Source organism: Macaca mulatta, chromosome 1 (genome assembly GCF_049350105.2).
Source record: "Macaca mulatta isolate MMU2019108-1 chromosome 1, T2T-MMU8v2.0, whole genome shotgun sequence".
NCBI lineage: Eukaryota > Metazoa > Chordata > Mammalia > Primates > Cercopithecidae > Macaca > Macaca mulatta.
The window spans coordinates 54730992-54746344 of record NC_133406.1 but is presented as its reverse complement, the minus strand read 5'-3'; the positions used below and the strand labels follow the sequence as shown (position 1 = coordinate 54746344).

The following is a 15353-nucleotide window of genomic DNA, read 5'->3' as shown; positions in this document are numbered from 1 at the left end:
CTTTTTTTTGTTGTTTTTTGGGACAGAGTCCTGCTCTGTCACCCGGGCTGAGTGCAGTGGTGTGATCTCAGCTCACTGAGACCTCCGTCTCTTGGGTTTGGGTGATTCTCCCGTCTCGGCCTTCCAGGTAGCTGGGGCTACAGGGATGTGCCACCATGCCCAGCTCGTTTATTTGTGTTTTTGGTAGAGATAGGGTTTTGCCATGTTGCCCAGGCTGGTCACAAACTCCTGGCCTCAAGCAGTCTGCCCAGGACTACCATTTACCCAGTAATCTCATTACTTGGTAAAGACCCAAAGGAAAATAAAGCATTCTACCAAAAAGGCAACAACAACAACAAAAAAGACAGATATTTAACGTGATGGATATCCCAAGTACACTGACCTGATTTGTATAAATTCTATCAATATATTATCACATGTACCTCAAAAATATGTACATCTATTATGCGTCAATTATAAAAAAGGTATTCTATCAGACTTTAATGCAGTTGACTTGTGGTGGTTTAGTATTTTTAAATAACCAGGAAATATTCCTTTACCTTTCCCCATTTTGCTCTGATTACATTTCATACCCAAAATGCTTTCAGCTCTTTCCTTCAAGTAGTAGAAAAGCAAATATTGTTCAGTGTTTTAATGATGATATTGCTAGTAAAAGTGGCTTTTGCTATATATCGTACAATAAGTTAAAGGAAATTTTCTTATGTAGTAACCTAATTGTATTCTTAGATATTCCCAGACACCCGATGCCATTTGCTGCAAAAAACATGTTTTATGATGAGCGCTGGAAGGAAAAGCAGGAACAGGGCTTCACTTGGTGGTTAAATTTTATATTAACCCCTGATGACTTCACTGTAAAAACAAATACTTCTGAAGGTAAACGTTATATTAATGTTTAAATTTAATAATACTTTTAACAGATAAAATTTTTAACATACTTTGTCATTCTTTAATTATACATAGTTATTATAATTAATGGCATAATTCCCTGTTCATTAGCCTAAATGCTTGTATAGGTAAGAATTTTTACTTACATAAATTTATATATGTAGATTTTCTTTACCAAAAGTACTGAAATATACTTTTTGTTCTCTATTCTTTCTCATCAGTCAATGCAATCAGTCCTGTGTGGCCTGCCCACTTTGGGTATATTGTCCCACTGTTAAATACCTTAGTTTAAGAAGTATGTTGGAAAGCTATAGGATTATGAGGAAACTATAAACACCAATTCATAGGAGGAATTTTTAAACATTTCAGTGTTTGTTCTGGAAAAGAGAAAACTTGGGAAAGGGACCAGGTAGAGATGTGCCTGTCAAACATTTGAAGTGTTCTCTTGTGAAAGAGAAGGAAACTTAACTTTTGTGCAGCTCCTGCATAGAAGTTATAGGGATCAATTTTAGTTCAAAATAAGGAAAAATTCTTATAAATGTTTAAATTGTTGAACCATCATATCAGCTAACTTTTAAACTGATGATTTTCCTATTGTTCTGGTGTTCAGACAGATACTGATTTATTTTTGTCAGAGAAGCACGTGTATAGGATTTTTTTTTTCTTTTTTTGCTTTTGCAGACAAGGTCTCACTCCCTTACTCAGTCTGGAGTGTATTGATGTGATCACAGCTCACTGCGGACTTTGCTTCCCAGGCTCAAGCAATCTTGCTCCCTCAATCTCCTGAGTAGTTGTGACTACAGGTGCACGCCACCATGCCTGGCTAGTTTTTTATTTTTAAATAGAAGAGTTCTTGCTATGTTGCCAGAGTTGGTCTTGAACTCCTGAGCTCGAGTAATTCACCTTCCTTGGCCTCCCAAAGGGCTGGGATTACAGGTGTGAGCAATTGTACCTGGCTGGATTTTTACATTAAAAGGGTCTTTCGATTAGATGCTCTCTAAGCAGTGATCTTAGAGATCACTTAAAAAAAAAAAACAACTTTTTTCCAAAAGGAAGCAAAGCCCCATTTTTAGTTCTTTTCTTAAAAGAAAATGTGTTTTATAAAAGATTAAATTACATTCCAAAATTCAATTGATTTTTTAAAATTATATTCCTTAGAAACTTGACTTTTATCTGTTTATAAAAAGGACAGGAACAGATAAACCAGTTAGGAGGTTAATTCAGTAGTCTTGATTAGAGATAATCATGTTTGAATCTGTGATAGTAGAGGCGGTGAGAAGTGGCTAGACTTGGAATACATTTTGCAGGTAGAGCTAACAGGTTGCAATAATAGACTGGCCTAAGGAGTAAGCTTGGAGAAGGTGAGGAATAGATTCTGTTTTTACCATCTGAAATTGCATTTTATTGCTGGATTTAAGAATATATAGAGATATTGTTTAACCAGAAACATTCTTTCTTTTGTTTTCACCCAGTAAATGCTGCTACTCTTCTTTTGGGAGTAGAGAATCAACATAAAATAAGTGTTCCTAGAGCACCGACAAAAGAGGAAATGTCTCTCAGAGCTTATACTGCTCGGTGTAGGTTAAACAGACTACGTCGTGCAGCATGTCGTTTGTTTACTTCTGAAAAAATGGTTAAAGCTATTAAAAAGCTTGAAATTGAAATTGAAGCTAGGCGGTTAATTGTTCGAAAAGATAGACACCTATGGAAAGATGTGGGTAAGAAGCTTGCAGAAATCTTGACATTAATTCTTTAAAAACATTCAAGAGGTTTTGTGTTTTTTTTCCCCCGGCTTTATTGACATATAATTGACAAGTGAAAATGGCATATATTTAAGATATACAACATGATGTTGATATATGTATATATTATTAAGTGATTATAACAATCAAGCCAATTAATATATCTACTCACATAGTTACCTTCTTGTGTGTATGTGTGGTGAAAACATTTAAGAAGTACTCTCAGCAAATTTCAAGTATACAAGTCACTGTTATTAACTATAGTCATCATAGTATACATTAGATCTCCAGAATTTATTCATCCTGCGTAACTGAAACTTTACACCTCTTTGACAGCATCACCCCAGTCCCTCTACCCCATTCTCTGGCAACCGCCATTCTCTGTGCTTCTATGAGTTCAACTTTTTTAGATTTCACATGTAAATGAGATCATACAGTATTTGTTTTTCTATGCTTAGGCTATTTCACTTTGCATAATATCCTCCAGATTGATCCATGTTATCACAAGTGACAGGATTTCTTTCATTTTTAAGGCTGAATAGTACTTCATTATATATAAATATATATATTTATCATATATATTTATGTTTACATATACATACACACACATACACATACCCCACGTTTTCTTTATCCACTTATTCACTGATGGACACTTAGATTGATTCCATATCTTGGATATTGTGGATAATGCTGCAATGAACATAAGAATGCAGGTTATCTCTTCCAGATACTGATGTCCCCAAGAGATTTTGTATTTCAAAGCTAGGTATACATGCTTTAGCTTTGCTGCCAAAAATCCAACATACTTGAATATGATCACGTATATTTAAGACTAGAAGTGTATTTTATTTAAATTAACTTACTTCATATAAGCAATTATTTTTTTCCCACTGATATACTCTCCATGAAGTTTTATTTTTTATCTCTGTTTGATTATCGATTTGAACTTATTTGCTTTTGACATGCATTTCAGGAGAACGTCAGAAAGTCCTGAATTGGCTGTTGTCCTACAATCCTTTGTGGCTTCGAATTGGTCTAGAGGTAAGCATACATTTCAGGTTTCTAAAAGAATATTTTTTATGACACCGTTTTTGTAAAATAGACTCATTTTATTAAAATGTGGTTTTACTTATAAAAGTTTAAAGTCATTAGGTTAGCTTGATTCATCTTTTAGTATAAAATGTAAGACCCATTAATAAATGCTTATTAGGTAAATAGACTATGCCATTATATATTATTACACTGTATTGTAATACAGCATTTTACTGTATAGTCTCTTTAAACATAACTTGGTGTTGGATGTAATGACAACTATAATCAACTCGTTTTTGAAAATTTACAAATGCAAAGACAAGGCTGCTGTGAATACATTTTCTAATTTAAATTTCTTAAAACTCAGTGAGCTATGTATTATTATTTCCACTTCACTAATGAAGCAGAAACTTAGGTGTTAAAGTGACTTGCCCTATGCCAATTAATTGGTCAGGAATTGAACCTATACCAATCTGATGAAATAGTACTCATAAAAATGTCATCAGGATTTGCATTCTTTACATAGTACTTGGCTTTGTAATATCTAGAATGTTGAAACCAACTGAATTAGAAAGATACTATTAATAATTGGCTGTTTAAAGACATTTTTATTAATAATATCTTTTGTGCATCTGTATTCTTTAGTCTTTTGTTAGTATGCTTTCACATTTTTTCTAGGTTTCTTACCTTCTTAATGTAGGGTCTCCCATTACTATTTCAATTTATTTCAGGTTTTGGAATAGAAGAGTCTTTGGGACCGAACAGGATCTTTGTAATAATCTGACTTCTATATACCAATAAATTGAGGTCCAGAGGGAATAAATAATAAGCTTACTGTGGTTACACAGTATTATGGTGTCATTGCTGGGATTTCTTATTTCAATTCCAGTGTCCTTTCCCTTTAAATAGTTGGCAAGTTACATATCAATTAGCTCTACTTCACACGTGAAAGAATTCTGGAACCTCAATTGAAATAGAGCCCCCCCATATTTGGGACATAGCTTTTCTGTGGCAAAAATAAAATCAATAACTTTGTATGGAACCTTGCAATGCTTTTTAAAACCTCTTTGATGTAATTTGTATCATCTCTACCCACATTCCATTAGCCAAAGCACATTATCTAGCTAAACAACAAACTAGTTAGGAATGTATTAACCTCCTGGAAGTCACAGCAAGTTTATGGCAGGTGGTAGAGATGTATAATCTTTTTACAGGTACCTTATTACTATACCCTAGGATTCTTTAAATAAATGGACATGACCTTTGAGGATTTTAAGAGAATTTCAAAGGCCAAAAAAAGTAAATAAAGATAAATTCCTCTGTTTTGGTAGATAATAATTAATACTTTTCCATGCTTTAATCTTTATATTTTGTCAATGTAGGGTTGCAGAATTTGATTTTTTTTAGTTTTTTTCTAATTGATTTAAAAATTATTGATAATAAGCATGCTAATGTTAAACTAATTTTATATTTAAATCATTGATTATAAATAGGCCTGTACTTTCCAGATTATCTTGGATGATTTGCAGATGTTTTCTACCTTGATAACTATTATAAAAATTTGAGTATTTAGGTTTCTGTTATAACTTCATGATGTACTTAGTGGGGCAGTTATAAATAAATGTGAACAACATGCCTATATTTGATAGTTCTTTAACTTAAATGAAAAAATTAAAATCGGAATGTTGCTTGTCAGATGATTAAGACTTATCTTAGCCCTGAGCTTTGTCTTTTTTCATTACGAAGTACACCATTATACACTAAGAAATACATAAATCATGTATGCATAGTTTAAAGAAGTTATTTAGCAAATAACCATGTCATTTAGAAAGTAGAACATTGCCAGTTCCTTAGGTTATGGTCTGCCATTCCTCAGTCCCATCCCTTTGTTTCTTAGAGATAGCATAATTCTGACTTTGGCTTTAATTTATTTTCAGACAATTTATGGAGAACTCATATCTTTGGAAGATAACAGTGATGTCACAGGGTTGGCTATGTTTATTCTGAATCGCTTACTTTGGAATCCCGATATAGCAGCTGAGTATAGACACCCCACTGTTCCTCATCTGTATAGAGATGGTAAATATCTCTGCCTCTCCTACATTCTCTCCACACTATATATAAATGGTTTATTGTCATTCTTTCTGTTTCTGTTTACATTTTCCTTTCTCAAAGAAACCAATCTAAATAAGTCTCTGTTTCTAGTACTCTCCCTTCATCTACCCTCATTCCCCATCAATTCCTCCATCACTATTTATAATTCTATTTGTTGTCTCTACCCATCCTCTTCCCCCAGTAGGTTATAAGTTCTATGAAGGTCATGTTTGTTGTAGTTTGGTGCTATATATCTAACCCATGATGGTGCCTGCATGTAGTAGGTGTTCATTAAATATTTGTTGAGTAAGACCAACTAAATCTCTTGATGCCTCTGTGCCTGTTTCCTCATCTGTGAATTGAAAATATTAAGTGGTGCATACCTGTCCCATAGAGTTATTGGGAGGATTAAATGGATTTATACACATAAAGCACTAAAAAAGGCACATAGTGTTTTAGTTGTGCTTGCTACCCCCCACTTTTTGTTTTACTAACACATTATTATTATGATCATCATATTTTAAGATGAAATCTACTTTGCATAGATGAACTTGCTATGCTTTTTTGTACTTTCTTTAAGGTCATGAAGGAGCTTTGTCCAAGTTTACATTGAAAAAGTTATTGTTGTTGATCTGTTTTCTTGATTATGCTAAAATTTCCAAACTCATTGATCATGATCCTTGTCTCTTCTGTAAAGATGCCGAATTCAAGGTATGCTTTTCATTTTATGCTTTATATTTTATATTTCCCATTTACGACTTTTGCTTGCTTTTATGGTGTATTTTCTCTTTAGAAAAAAATTAGTTTTCCAAAGAATAATACTCAGGAGAGTAAAATAGGAATGCCTGTCTAGTGAGTCCCATCAGTAATTCTAACCATCCCTGATTTTTATTGGTTTACCTTTCACCAGCACATCATCATTACTCTTAATTTTGACTTGAAAAGGGATTAAACTATGCTTCTGAAGATTTAATTTCTGAGAAAATTTCTTTCCTAATTTTGATGTAGTATATTATCACACTAATGCTAGTTTTTATAGTGTATTATTATGAGCAACTTTTAGAAAGATCTTAAGTTGGAAATATATGAAATTTGCATTATTAATGTATAATATGAAACTATTTTTATACCATTTTATTTTTATATGTACAGAATGATTTGGAGGATTTGTTTTTATTATAAGCAAAATTATCATATTGGAATATAATATCTGGAACTTACTTCTTTATAGGCTAGTAAAGAAATCCTTTTGGCTTTTTCACGAGATTTCCTAAGTGGTGAAGGTGACCTTTCCCGTCACCTTGGCTTATTGGGATTACCTGTTAACCATGTTCAGACACCATTTGATGAATTTGATTTTGCCATTACAAATCTTGCTGTAGACTTGCAGTGTGGAGTGCGCCTTGTGTAAGTATAAGAAATAGAATTATTTTGCTTAAAGGAATAGACTAATATTTTCTGGAAAACACTTTGTGTAATTATTCAATGTTGCTCTTTCATTTAGTACAATAAATTTAGTATTAAAAAATGGAGGTTTCTTTTTCAGGGAAATGGTATATCAATATTATGTCCAGAAACCTTGTCTCCTAGCCACACTTTTTTTCCTGGTGGCATGTGACTAGGGCTCATGGATAATAATTACTGATGTCTCAGAATAGGAGTTGGGAAGACCTTTAAACTAATTCAAATATCAAACATTGAAATAACACTTTTTTGGTTTTTTTTGTGACGGAATCTCACTCTGTCACCCAGGCTGGAGGGCAGTGGCGCGGTCTTGGCTCACTGCAAGCTTCACCTCCTGGGTTCACGCCATTCTCCTGCCTCAGCCTCCCGAGTAGCTGGGACTATAGGCAACCGCCACCATGCCCAGCTAATTTTTTGTATTTTTTTTTTAGTAGAGACGGGGTTTCACCGTGTTAGCCAGGGTGGTTTCAATCTCCTGACCTCGTTATCCGCCCACCTCGGCCTCCCAAAGTGCTGGGATTACAGGTGTGAGCCACTGCGCCTGGCCGAAATGACACTTTTTATTGATAGTGGTTTCATGAGTTTTATATCATTTGAGATCACTTTTAGTAGTGTGAACCTTGTTTTACATACGAGGAAAAAAAGATGAAGTGGTAGAATAGATTGCCCAAGTTTTCCACAGTGGAATTGGGACATAAACTCATGAAATCCAACTTCAAATTACACAATATTTCCTCAATAACAAACTGGAATGCTCAAAATTGGCTTTGATATGTGTAATGGATAGCCAATTTTGCTTAGAAGGAATGGCTATTAGCTTTTTGCTATAATTGGCCTCTTTAGGGTATCCGGATTGGAGATACTCATTTTATTTCTAAGGAACTCTCCAAAATATGTTACATCCTTATCGAGGAAGCACTTTTGGGGTCAAGGCAAGAGATTTCTTTAAAGCAATGAAAGTATTTTCTCTGTGTGTTTAGGAAGTTCTTATGCCTCAAAACAGCTAGTTAAATGTTAATGTGTGAGAAGCACAGATTTAATGGTCTTTATAAAATATCTCTTCTACAATAAAACTTACCAAACTCTTTAGCTGACCCTGGTACATTTTTATGAGATTTTAAATTGCTTATATTGTAGCTAAAATTAATCGCAGGCGGTCTTCATGTTAAAATTCATATTGTCTAAAAACTCAACTGAATAGGAAAGTAGCTATTTGGATATACTTTTTAATTTCTTTGTTTTGACTAGAGATAACTTTAGAGTATAAACTAAAAAAACCTTATGTCCATGTTTCATGGAGACCAATGGAAAGAACCGTGAATATTCAGAGAAATAGAACAGAAGAGAAAACTCTGGGACATAAATGTTTTCAGATATTTGAAGAAAGGTCTTATACTAAAAGGTGATTAAATTGTTTATTGCCAAGCCAAATAACTCTGCATGAACAATGAAAGTTTCAGGAAGATGAGTGTGGGTTTGGTATAAAAACTTGCCAATATTCAGACATGTCTTTAGCAAAAAACCAGTTCACAGTGTTGGAAGGTTCAAGCAGAGGTCAGAGGACCACTTGGCCAGAATGGAGGAATTCTTTGACATTTATGAGGACGAGATTCTAGATTTTTATGAATCCTCGGTTTTTGAAAAACAATTTACATGTCCCTTGCCTTCTTTTAGGCTAAATTTCCATGAACATTCTTTTCTTTTTGATCAGTATTCTCACAAGTTAATAGTCTTTACTGCAGCTTTGTCTCACTTTAGCCGTTCCACATGAGCTAAGATCATTTTGCTTAAAATATTTCACATATTTTTTTTTAGTTGGCTAATTTATTTATTTAATAAATTCAAGCCACCACATCAATATTCTGGCCAATAGGAATTGTTTTTACACTTTTTCCACTTTCTACGAGGAACAAGGATTGGTTTAATGTTCAGTGCTATTTTTCCACAAAGAAAGCCCCCCTCCTTTTTTTTTTTTTTTTTTTTTTTTTGGAAAGAGTCTTGCTCTGTCACTCAGGCTGGTGTGCAGTAGCACGATTTTGGCTCACTGCAGCCTCTGCCTCCATGTTCAAGCAATTCTCCTGCCTCAGCCCTGCGAATAGCTGGGACTGTAGGCGTGCACAACCATGCCTATTTAATTTTTGTATTTTTAGTGGAGACAGAGTTTCACCATGTTTGCCGGGCTGGTCTTGAACTCCTGTTAGGTGATCCACCCGCCTCGGCGCCCCAAAGTGCTGGGAGTAAATGCATGAGCCACTGTGACTGGCCAGAAAGCCCATTTTTATGCTTTTGTAGGAGTTACTGAGGATTTAGCACTGTTGGATGTTGATGTTGTTTAGTCGGTTAGGAATTCTAAGTAGTTAAGAGATTGATCTTGAGTAACCAAATTTCTATTTTGTTAAGTGTCAGAAAAATGACTGTTTATAGATCTTTGAAGTCACTTGAGAATGCTTTGGGATGGTTACTCTATTAATGCCATGGGTGATGGGTTGGTCTACAATTGATTGAATGGTTGGCCTAGAATTATCTTAAGTCTCTTTCTAGCCTTTAGAGACTTTGGTTGTGTAAGTAATTCAACCAGCTTTTTGTTGCAGACAGAAATCAGTTGGGGCTTGCTTTTTCTGTCTTTGTTAGGTAGATACTCAAATATTTGTGGATGTGTGGGTGTGTGTGTGTGTGTATACATACACACACATATATAATATATATCTATATATACATATATATACACATATAATATATATACAGATACAATATATGTGTATATATGAAGGAATTACTGTGGAAACTAGTAAAATGGGATTTTAGTCCTCATCTTAGTTTTGCCATTGCCAGCTCTATGACCATCGGCAATTCATTTAAGCTCTATGGGCCTTAGTTTCTTCATCTAACAATAACTAATTGTGGGCTTTACCATGATAACTAAAATAAGAAAATAAAGCACTTGCTTGACATGTAGAATATAGTACATCCCAATAAATGTGCTTCCTCTCTGCTCTACATCCCTCTCCTCTCTTTCCTTTCCTTTCTTCTTTCTCTTCTCTGTAGAGCCCTATTATTTTGTTCATGTGTACATTTGTCTGTGTATGTCTTATTTTCTTATCATCTGTTCACACACTTCAATCCCAAACTTAAAATAAGAACCTACTTGCCAACTATGGGGCAACAGAGTTTTGAGATAGTATTTTGAAGTCTTTCTGGTCATAAAGCCCTGTAACTGTTGGGGTTTATGTGGGAAATAACTATATTTCAATGAATGATTTTTTCATATATGTTTTTATAATAATTTCATCTGAATATTTTATTACTGCCAGGCGAACCATGGAACTTCTCACACAGAACTGGAATCTCTCAAAGAAACTCAGGATTCCGGCAATAAGTCGTCTTCAAAAGATGCACAATGTTGACATTGTTCTTCAAGTTCTTAAATCACGAGGAATTGAATTAAGTGATGAGCATGGTAAAAACTGAGTAGAGTTAAAACTTATTCTTCTCACTGAATATTGATATGTGTGTACATTGTGCTAATGGACAACCTTTTCTTTTATAGGAAATACAATTCTATCTAAGGATATTGTGGATAGGCACAGAGAAAAAACTCTCAGGTTGCTTTGGAAAATAGCATTTGCTTTTCAGGTATTATACATTTAGTACATCTTGTACTTCTTATCAATTTTTGATTACTGATTTGTAAAAACAATTTGAATCTAATAAAGAATAACAACAACCATCATTTAATAAGGTTTATTTTGCCCCAGTAACTGATAAACGCTATATATATATATATTTCAATCTAATCTTCACCACACCTGCAAAGTAGGTGTTATGTCTACCTCTCCGGTGAGGAAACTGAAACTACAGTTTACATCATTGATAAATCCCATGTGGCCCCAAATCTCATGTTCTTAACCACTGAACATGTTATCACTTCAGTGTAGATGGTGTTTGCCTTTGGGAGAAAAAAAAATGACTGTTTTGTACTAAAATATCCATTTCAGCCACTTTATTTTCTTTGATTTTTTTAACTTTCTGGTTTAAAAAATCTTCTACAGTTTCTCTAAGTAGAAGACAATTACTTTGATTTCTGTGGGTTAAAAATAATATATGGAAAATATGACAGTATTTATCTTTTTTTATGTTTGTTTTAGGTGGATATTTCCCTTAACTTAGATCAATTAAAGGAAGAAATTGCCTTTCTAAAACACACAAAGAGTATAAAGAAAACAATATCTCTACTATCATGCCATTCTGATGCTCTTATTAATAAGAAAAAAGGCAAAAGGGATAGTGGTTCTTTTGAACAATATAGTGAAAACATAAAGTTATTGATGGATTGGGTAAATGCTGTTTGTGCCTTCTATAATAAAAAGGTAAGTTTCTTTGTTTTTGTTTTAACCCAATATATTTTAATAAATTTTGATGAAAGTCACTTAAACTTAATTCATAAAGTCTTTTCTTGACTTTCTTAATTCATCTGTGTAAGCAAACTCTCCCTCAAATGAGTGAATGTATTATCATATACCTTATTTCATCGTATTTCATCTAATCTGTCACCAATTGTATGATACATGATAATTTTATCACTAAGAAAAGAAAAATACGCCCTAGATGGAAGTCTTAGTAGAAGATGCTTGTGTAGAACTGGCACATAAAAGGATCGTATCATTATTATAAAGGTCAATTCAAATAAGCCCACATGCAGAAAGGGACAACTAAGAACTTACCACTAGATAGAAGAAGAAGAACAAAATTTGAGTCTCTCTATAATCATGTGTTAGGTTGACACTATATTTCTGTATGAAGTATACTTCTTAGTGTAAATATATAAAAAAAAATTCCCCTAAACACATGGATAAACTATCTGGTAACAAACATAAGACAGGAACAGTGATACAGGATATGTGTAACTCAATATGGTAAACCTTGCAATATGGTTATACCAAGAAGTTATTAGTAGAAAAATTGTTAAACATATGGATAATCTTCTATGTTTTAACTGAATACTAGAGAGACAAAGCTGATCATCAATATTAATTCCATATTTGGAATTTGCATACTAGCTAAAATTTCTTTTTAATGCCAAAATTAGTAGTTGCAGTATTTTGTGGTCATTCATTGACATGTGTGAATGCCTAGTCACTCGTTGCTAGCTGATGTCAAACAAGGTGGTGCTCTGTCTTTTTGTTTCAGCTCTTATACTGTAAAAAAGCATCTTTTCAGGACCTATTTAGCATTGTGCTTTTTTGCATTTTTGTGCTTTTTGTTGGTGAGTTCCCTGTTTAAAATGGCCTTCAACTGTAGTAATGAAGCCCTGTCTAGTGTTCTTAGGAGAAGACTGTGATGTGCCATATACAGAAAATATATGCGTTAACTAATTTTAATACAGGCATGAATTATAATGCTGTTGGCCATGAGTTAGTGTTATTGGATCAGAAACACATGTAAAACAAGGTTATGTGTGGATTGGTTGATAAACTTTATAACCAGAGGCTCACAGGACACTAACCTTGTATTTCTCCTCTGTGCAATGGTTCAGTATTCACAATTTAGTTTTCACAAATAATGAGAATTCACTCTCATTGCTTGTTGTTGTAGTTTCCTAAGACTACCATAGCAAATTACTACAAACTAGGTGGCTTAAGGTAGAAATTTACTCTCTCACAGTTCCAGAGGTTAGAAGTCTGAAATCAACGTGTTGGATGTGCCATGATCTCACATAAGGTTCTAGGGGAGACTCTGTTTTATTCCTTTCTTTTAAACTTTAGAGGTTAACAGTCAACCTTGCCATTACGTGCCGTGTAGGTTTGTCACTCCAGTCCCTGCCTCTACCATTCACAGGTATTCTGCAAACCATTGTGTCTATATTACTTTCTAAATGCAGTTAATTGTTTTTCTGGCATTTTCAATCAGGTGGAGAATTTTACAGTGTCTTTCTCAGACGGCCGTGTGTTATGTTACCTGATCCACCATTACCATCCTTGCTATGTGCCATTTGATGCTATATGTCAGCGTACTACTCAAACTGTGGAATGTACGCAAACTGGTTCAGTGGTATTAAATTCATCATCTGAATCTGATGACAGTTCTCTGGATATGTCTCTTAAAGCATTTGATCATGGTTAGTCCCTTTTTGTTACTTTTCCAATTCTTTGCCATGTCTGATTTGAACCTACAACTGTCTAATTTCTCCTTTCCTCCTGCATAATAGAAAATACTTCAGAACTATACAAAGAGCTCCTAGAAAATGAAAAGAAAAATTTTCAATTGATTAGGTCTGCAGTTAGAGACCTTGGTGGAATACCTGCTATGATTAATCATTCAGATATGTCAAATACAATTCCAGATGAAAAGGTAAGGAAAAGAAGAGTTTCTTAATTATTAATTCAATAATAAAAGTCTCAGAAGATGATAGTAAGTACTGTATTCTCTGTTGATATTCTGTTTTTATCTTCTGTGGGTTTTTTTTAGGTGGTTATTACCTATTTGTCATTTCTTTGTGCAAGGCTTTTGGATCTTCGTAAAGAAATAAGAGCTGCTCGACTCATACAAACAACGTGGAGAAAATATAAACTAAAAACAGATCTCAAACGCCATCAGGTACTCCTAGAATATGAAACCACTGTAGTGTGAATTCTACTTTTTAAGATATCAGTTGATTGATTTTTCATGTGATTTTACATTTTACAGATGTATGGCATTATTAAGATAAATTTAATGAATTGTGTATATGTATTTTGGGTTGGGAAGGTATGAGTATTTCTCCCTAATTGCTAATGTTCTCTTCATTTGATATATCTTCCAGTCTCTGTCCACCCCTTTACTTAGTCTGTTCCAAGAAGGGAAGAGGAATAACTTAATCTGCTTTTTAAATTTGTGAGGAATACATAGGGATGCTTAACTCAGTTCTTCCTTTCCTCCTGTTGGAATCTAACCTGCCTCTAGGGAGCAGGAGCTTTCCATTAATTTTTTAATTGGTGCCGTGTGAAGCTTGACCTCAACTAGTGCTGCCTGGGCCTGAGCATCAAGTGTCTGATTTTGTGATTTAACTAGTAAGCTTAGTTTGTTTGCCATGAAGCTGTCTCCTACTTTATCCTTTATTAGTTTTAAAACTGGTATTTTGGTTTCTGCTATTAATTTTTCAAAATGTTAGGTTCTGGGCATGAAAATAGAGGTGTTATTTGTTGTTTCCCTTTGTGACCCCAATAGTACAAAAATTTCATTAATGTAAAACATTTTTTTCGTAAGTTCTGAGAAAATTGTTATTTTTAATAATCTAAAAAATGATCTCCTTGATCAAGTTGAACAAACTATTTCAATCTTTTCATCTCCCGATTCCATCTACTAACTAATATTGTATTTATTTATTTGGGAAAAAAAAAAAACAAAACAAGTATCCATGCCTAGTAACATTTATCATAAATATTTCAGAAATACATTCCACCCAATATTCCTTCTCAACTTTGAAATATAATGCATCTATGATAAAGTTCTTGGTAGCTGTGTAAAACAGCTAAATTTTGACAACTTTTAAACACAATATATGTTTTTTCATATCACACCAGACTTGGAAATAAGACTAATTGAAATAATTTTCTTTTCCCCTACTCAAACTCCCAAAGTAAAGTTTGGGAAATAGGCAGGGTCTTAATACTCACAAATGGTCTTTTCTGCTACTATACATGCCCTGTGCCCTATAGTGCCCCTAAACTCAGGATCTGCCTCTCTGCCTACATATCACTTGGAGAATAACTTCCTGAAAACTTTCCTAAAGCAATTCCCCTAGAAGCTTCCAATACTTCCACAGGTATTGGAAGAGTTCAGGAAAGTGTCTCCCCTGACCAGTCCTCAAGCTATTTGATTCATCCATTGTATATTGCATTAAATGAGAGTTTTAGAATTACATGAGATAGATATATATGTATTCTGCTTTTATTTTCTGCTTAAGATAGCCTTATATTAATCAGATTTTTTTTTCTTTTGGAGACAAGGTCTCACTCTGTCACCCAGGCAGGAGTGCAATAGTGCGATCTTGCTCACTTCAGATTTTGCCTCTTGGGTTCAAGCCATTCTTGTGCCACAGCCTCCTGAGTAGTTGGGATTATAGGTGCATGCCACCACGCCCGGCTAGTTTTTGTA

At 34.0% G+C, this 15353-nt stretch overlaps 1 protein-coding gene across 2 annotated transcripts in view; it reads left to right on the top strand.

The window, feature by feature from the left end:
* Nucleotides 1-15353, top strand: part of ASPM (assembly factor for spindle microtubules) — a 64700-nt gene that overhangs the window by 10336 nt on the left and 39011 nt on the right. Inside the window, 12 exon segments of one of the 2 annotated variants that reach the window (NM_001104535.1) lie at nucleotides 727-873; nucleotides 2358-2603; nucleotides 3604-3671; nucleotides 5600-5741; nucleotides 6337-6467; nucleotides 6988-7163; nucleotides 10532-10677; nucleotides 10768-10853; nucleotides 11366-11587; nucleotides 13128-13335; nucleotides 13426-13568; nucleotides 13686-13814. In NM_001104535.1, the coding sequence (NP_001098005.1) occupies nucleotides 727-873; nucleotides 2358-2603; nucleotides 3604-3671; nucleotides 5600-5741; nucleotides 6337-6467; nucleotides 6988-7163; nucleotides 10532-10677; nucleotides 10768-10853; nucleotides 11366-11587; nucleotides 13128-13335; nucleotides 13426-13568; nucleotides 13686-13814 (1844 nt within the window). 2 annotated transcript variants of the gene reach the window in all.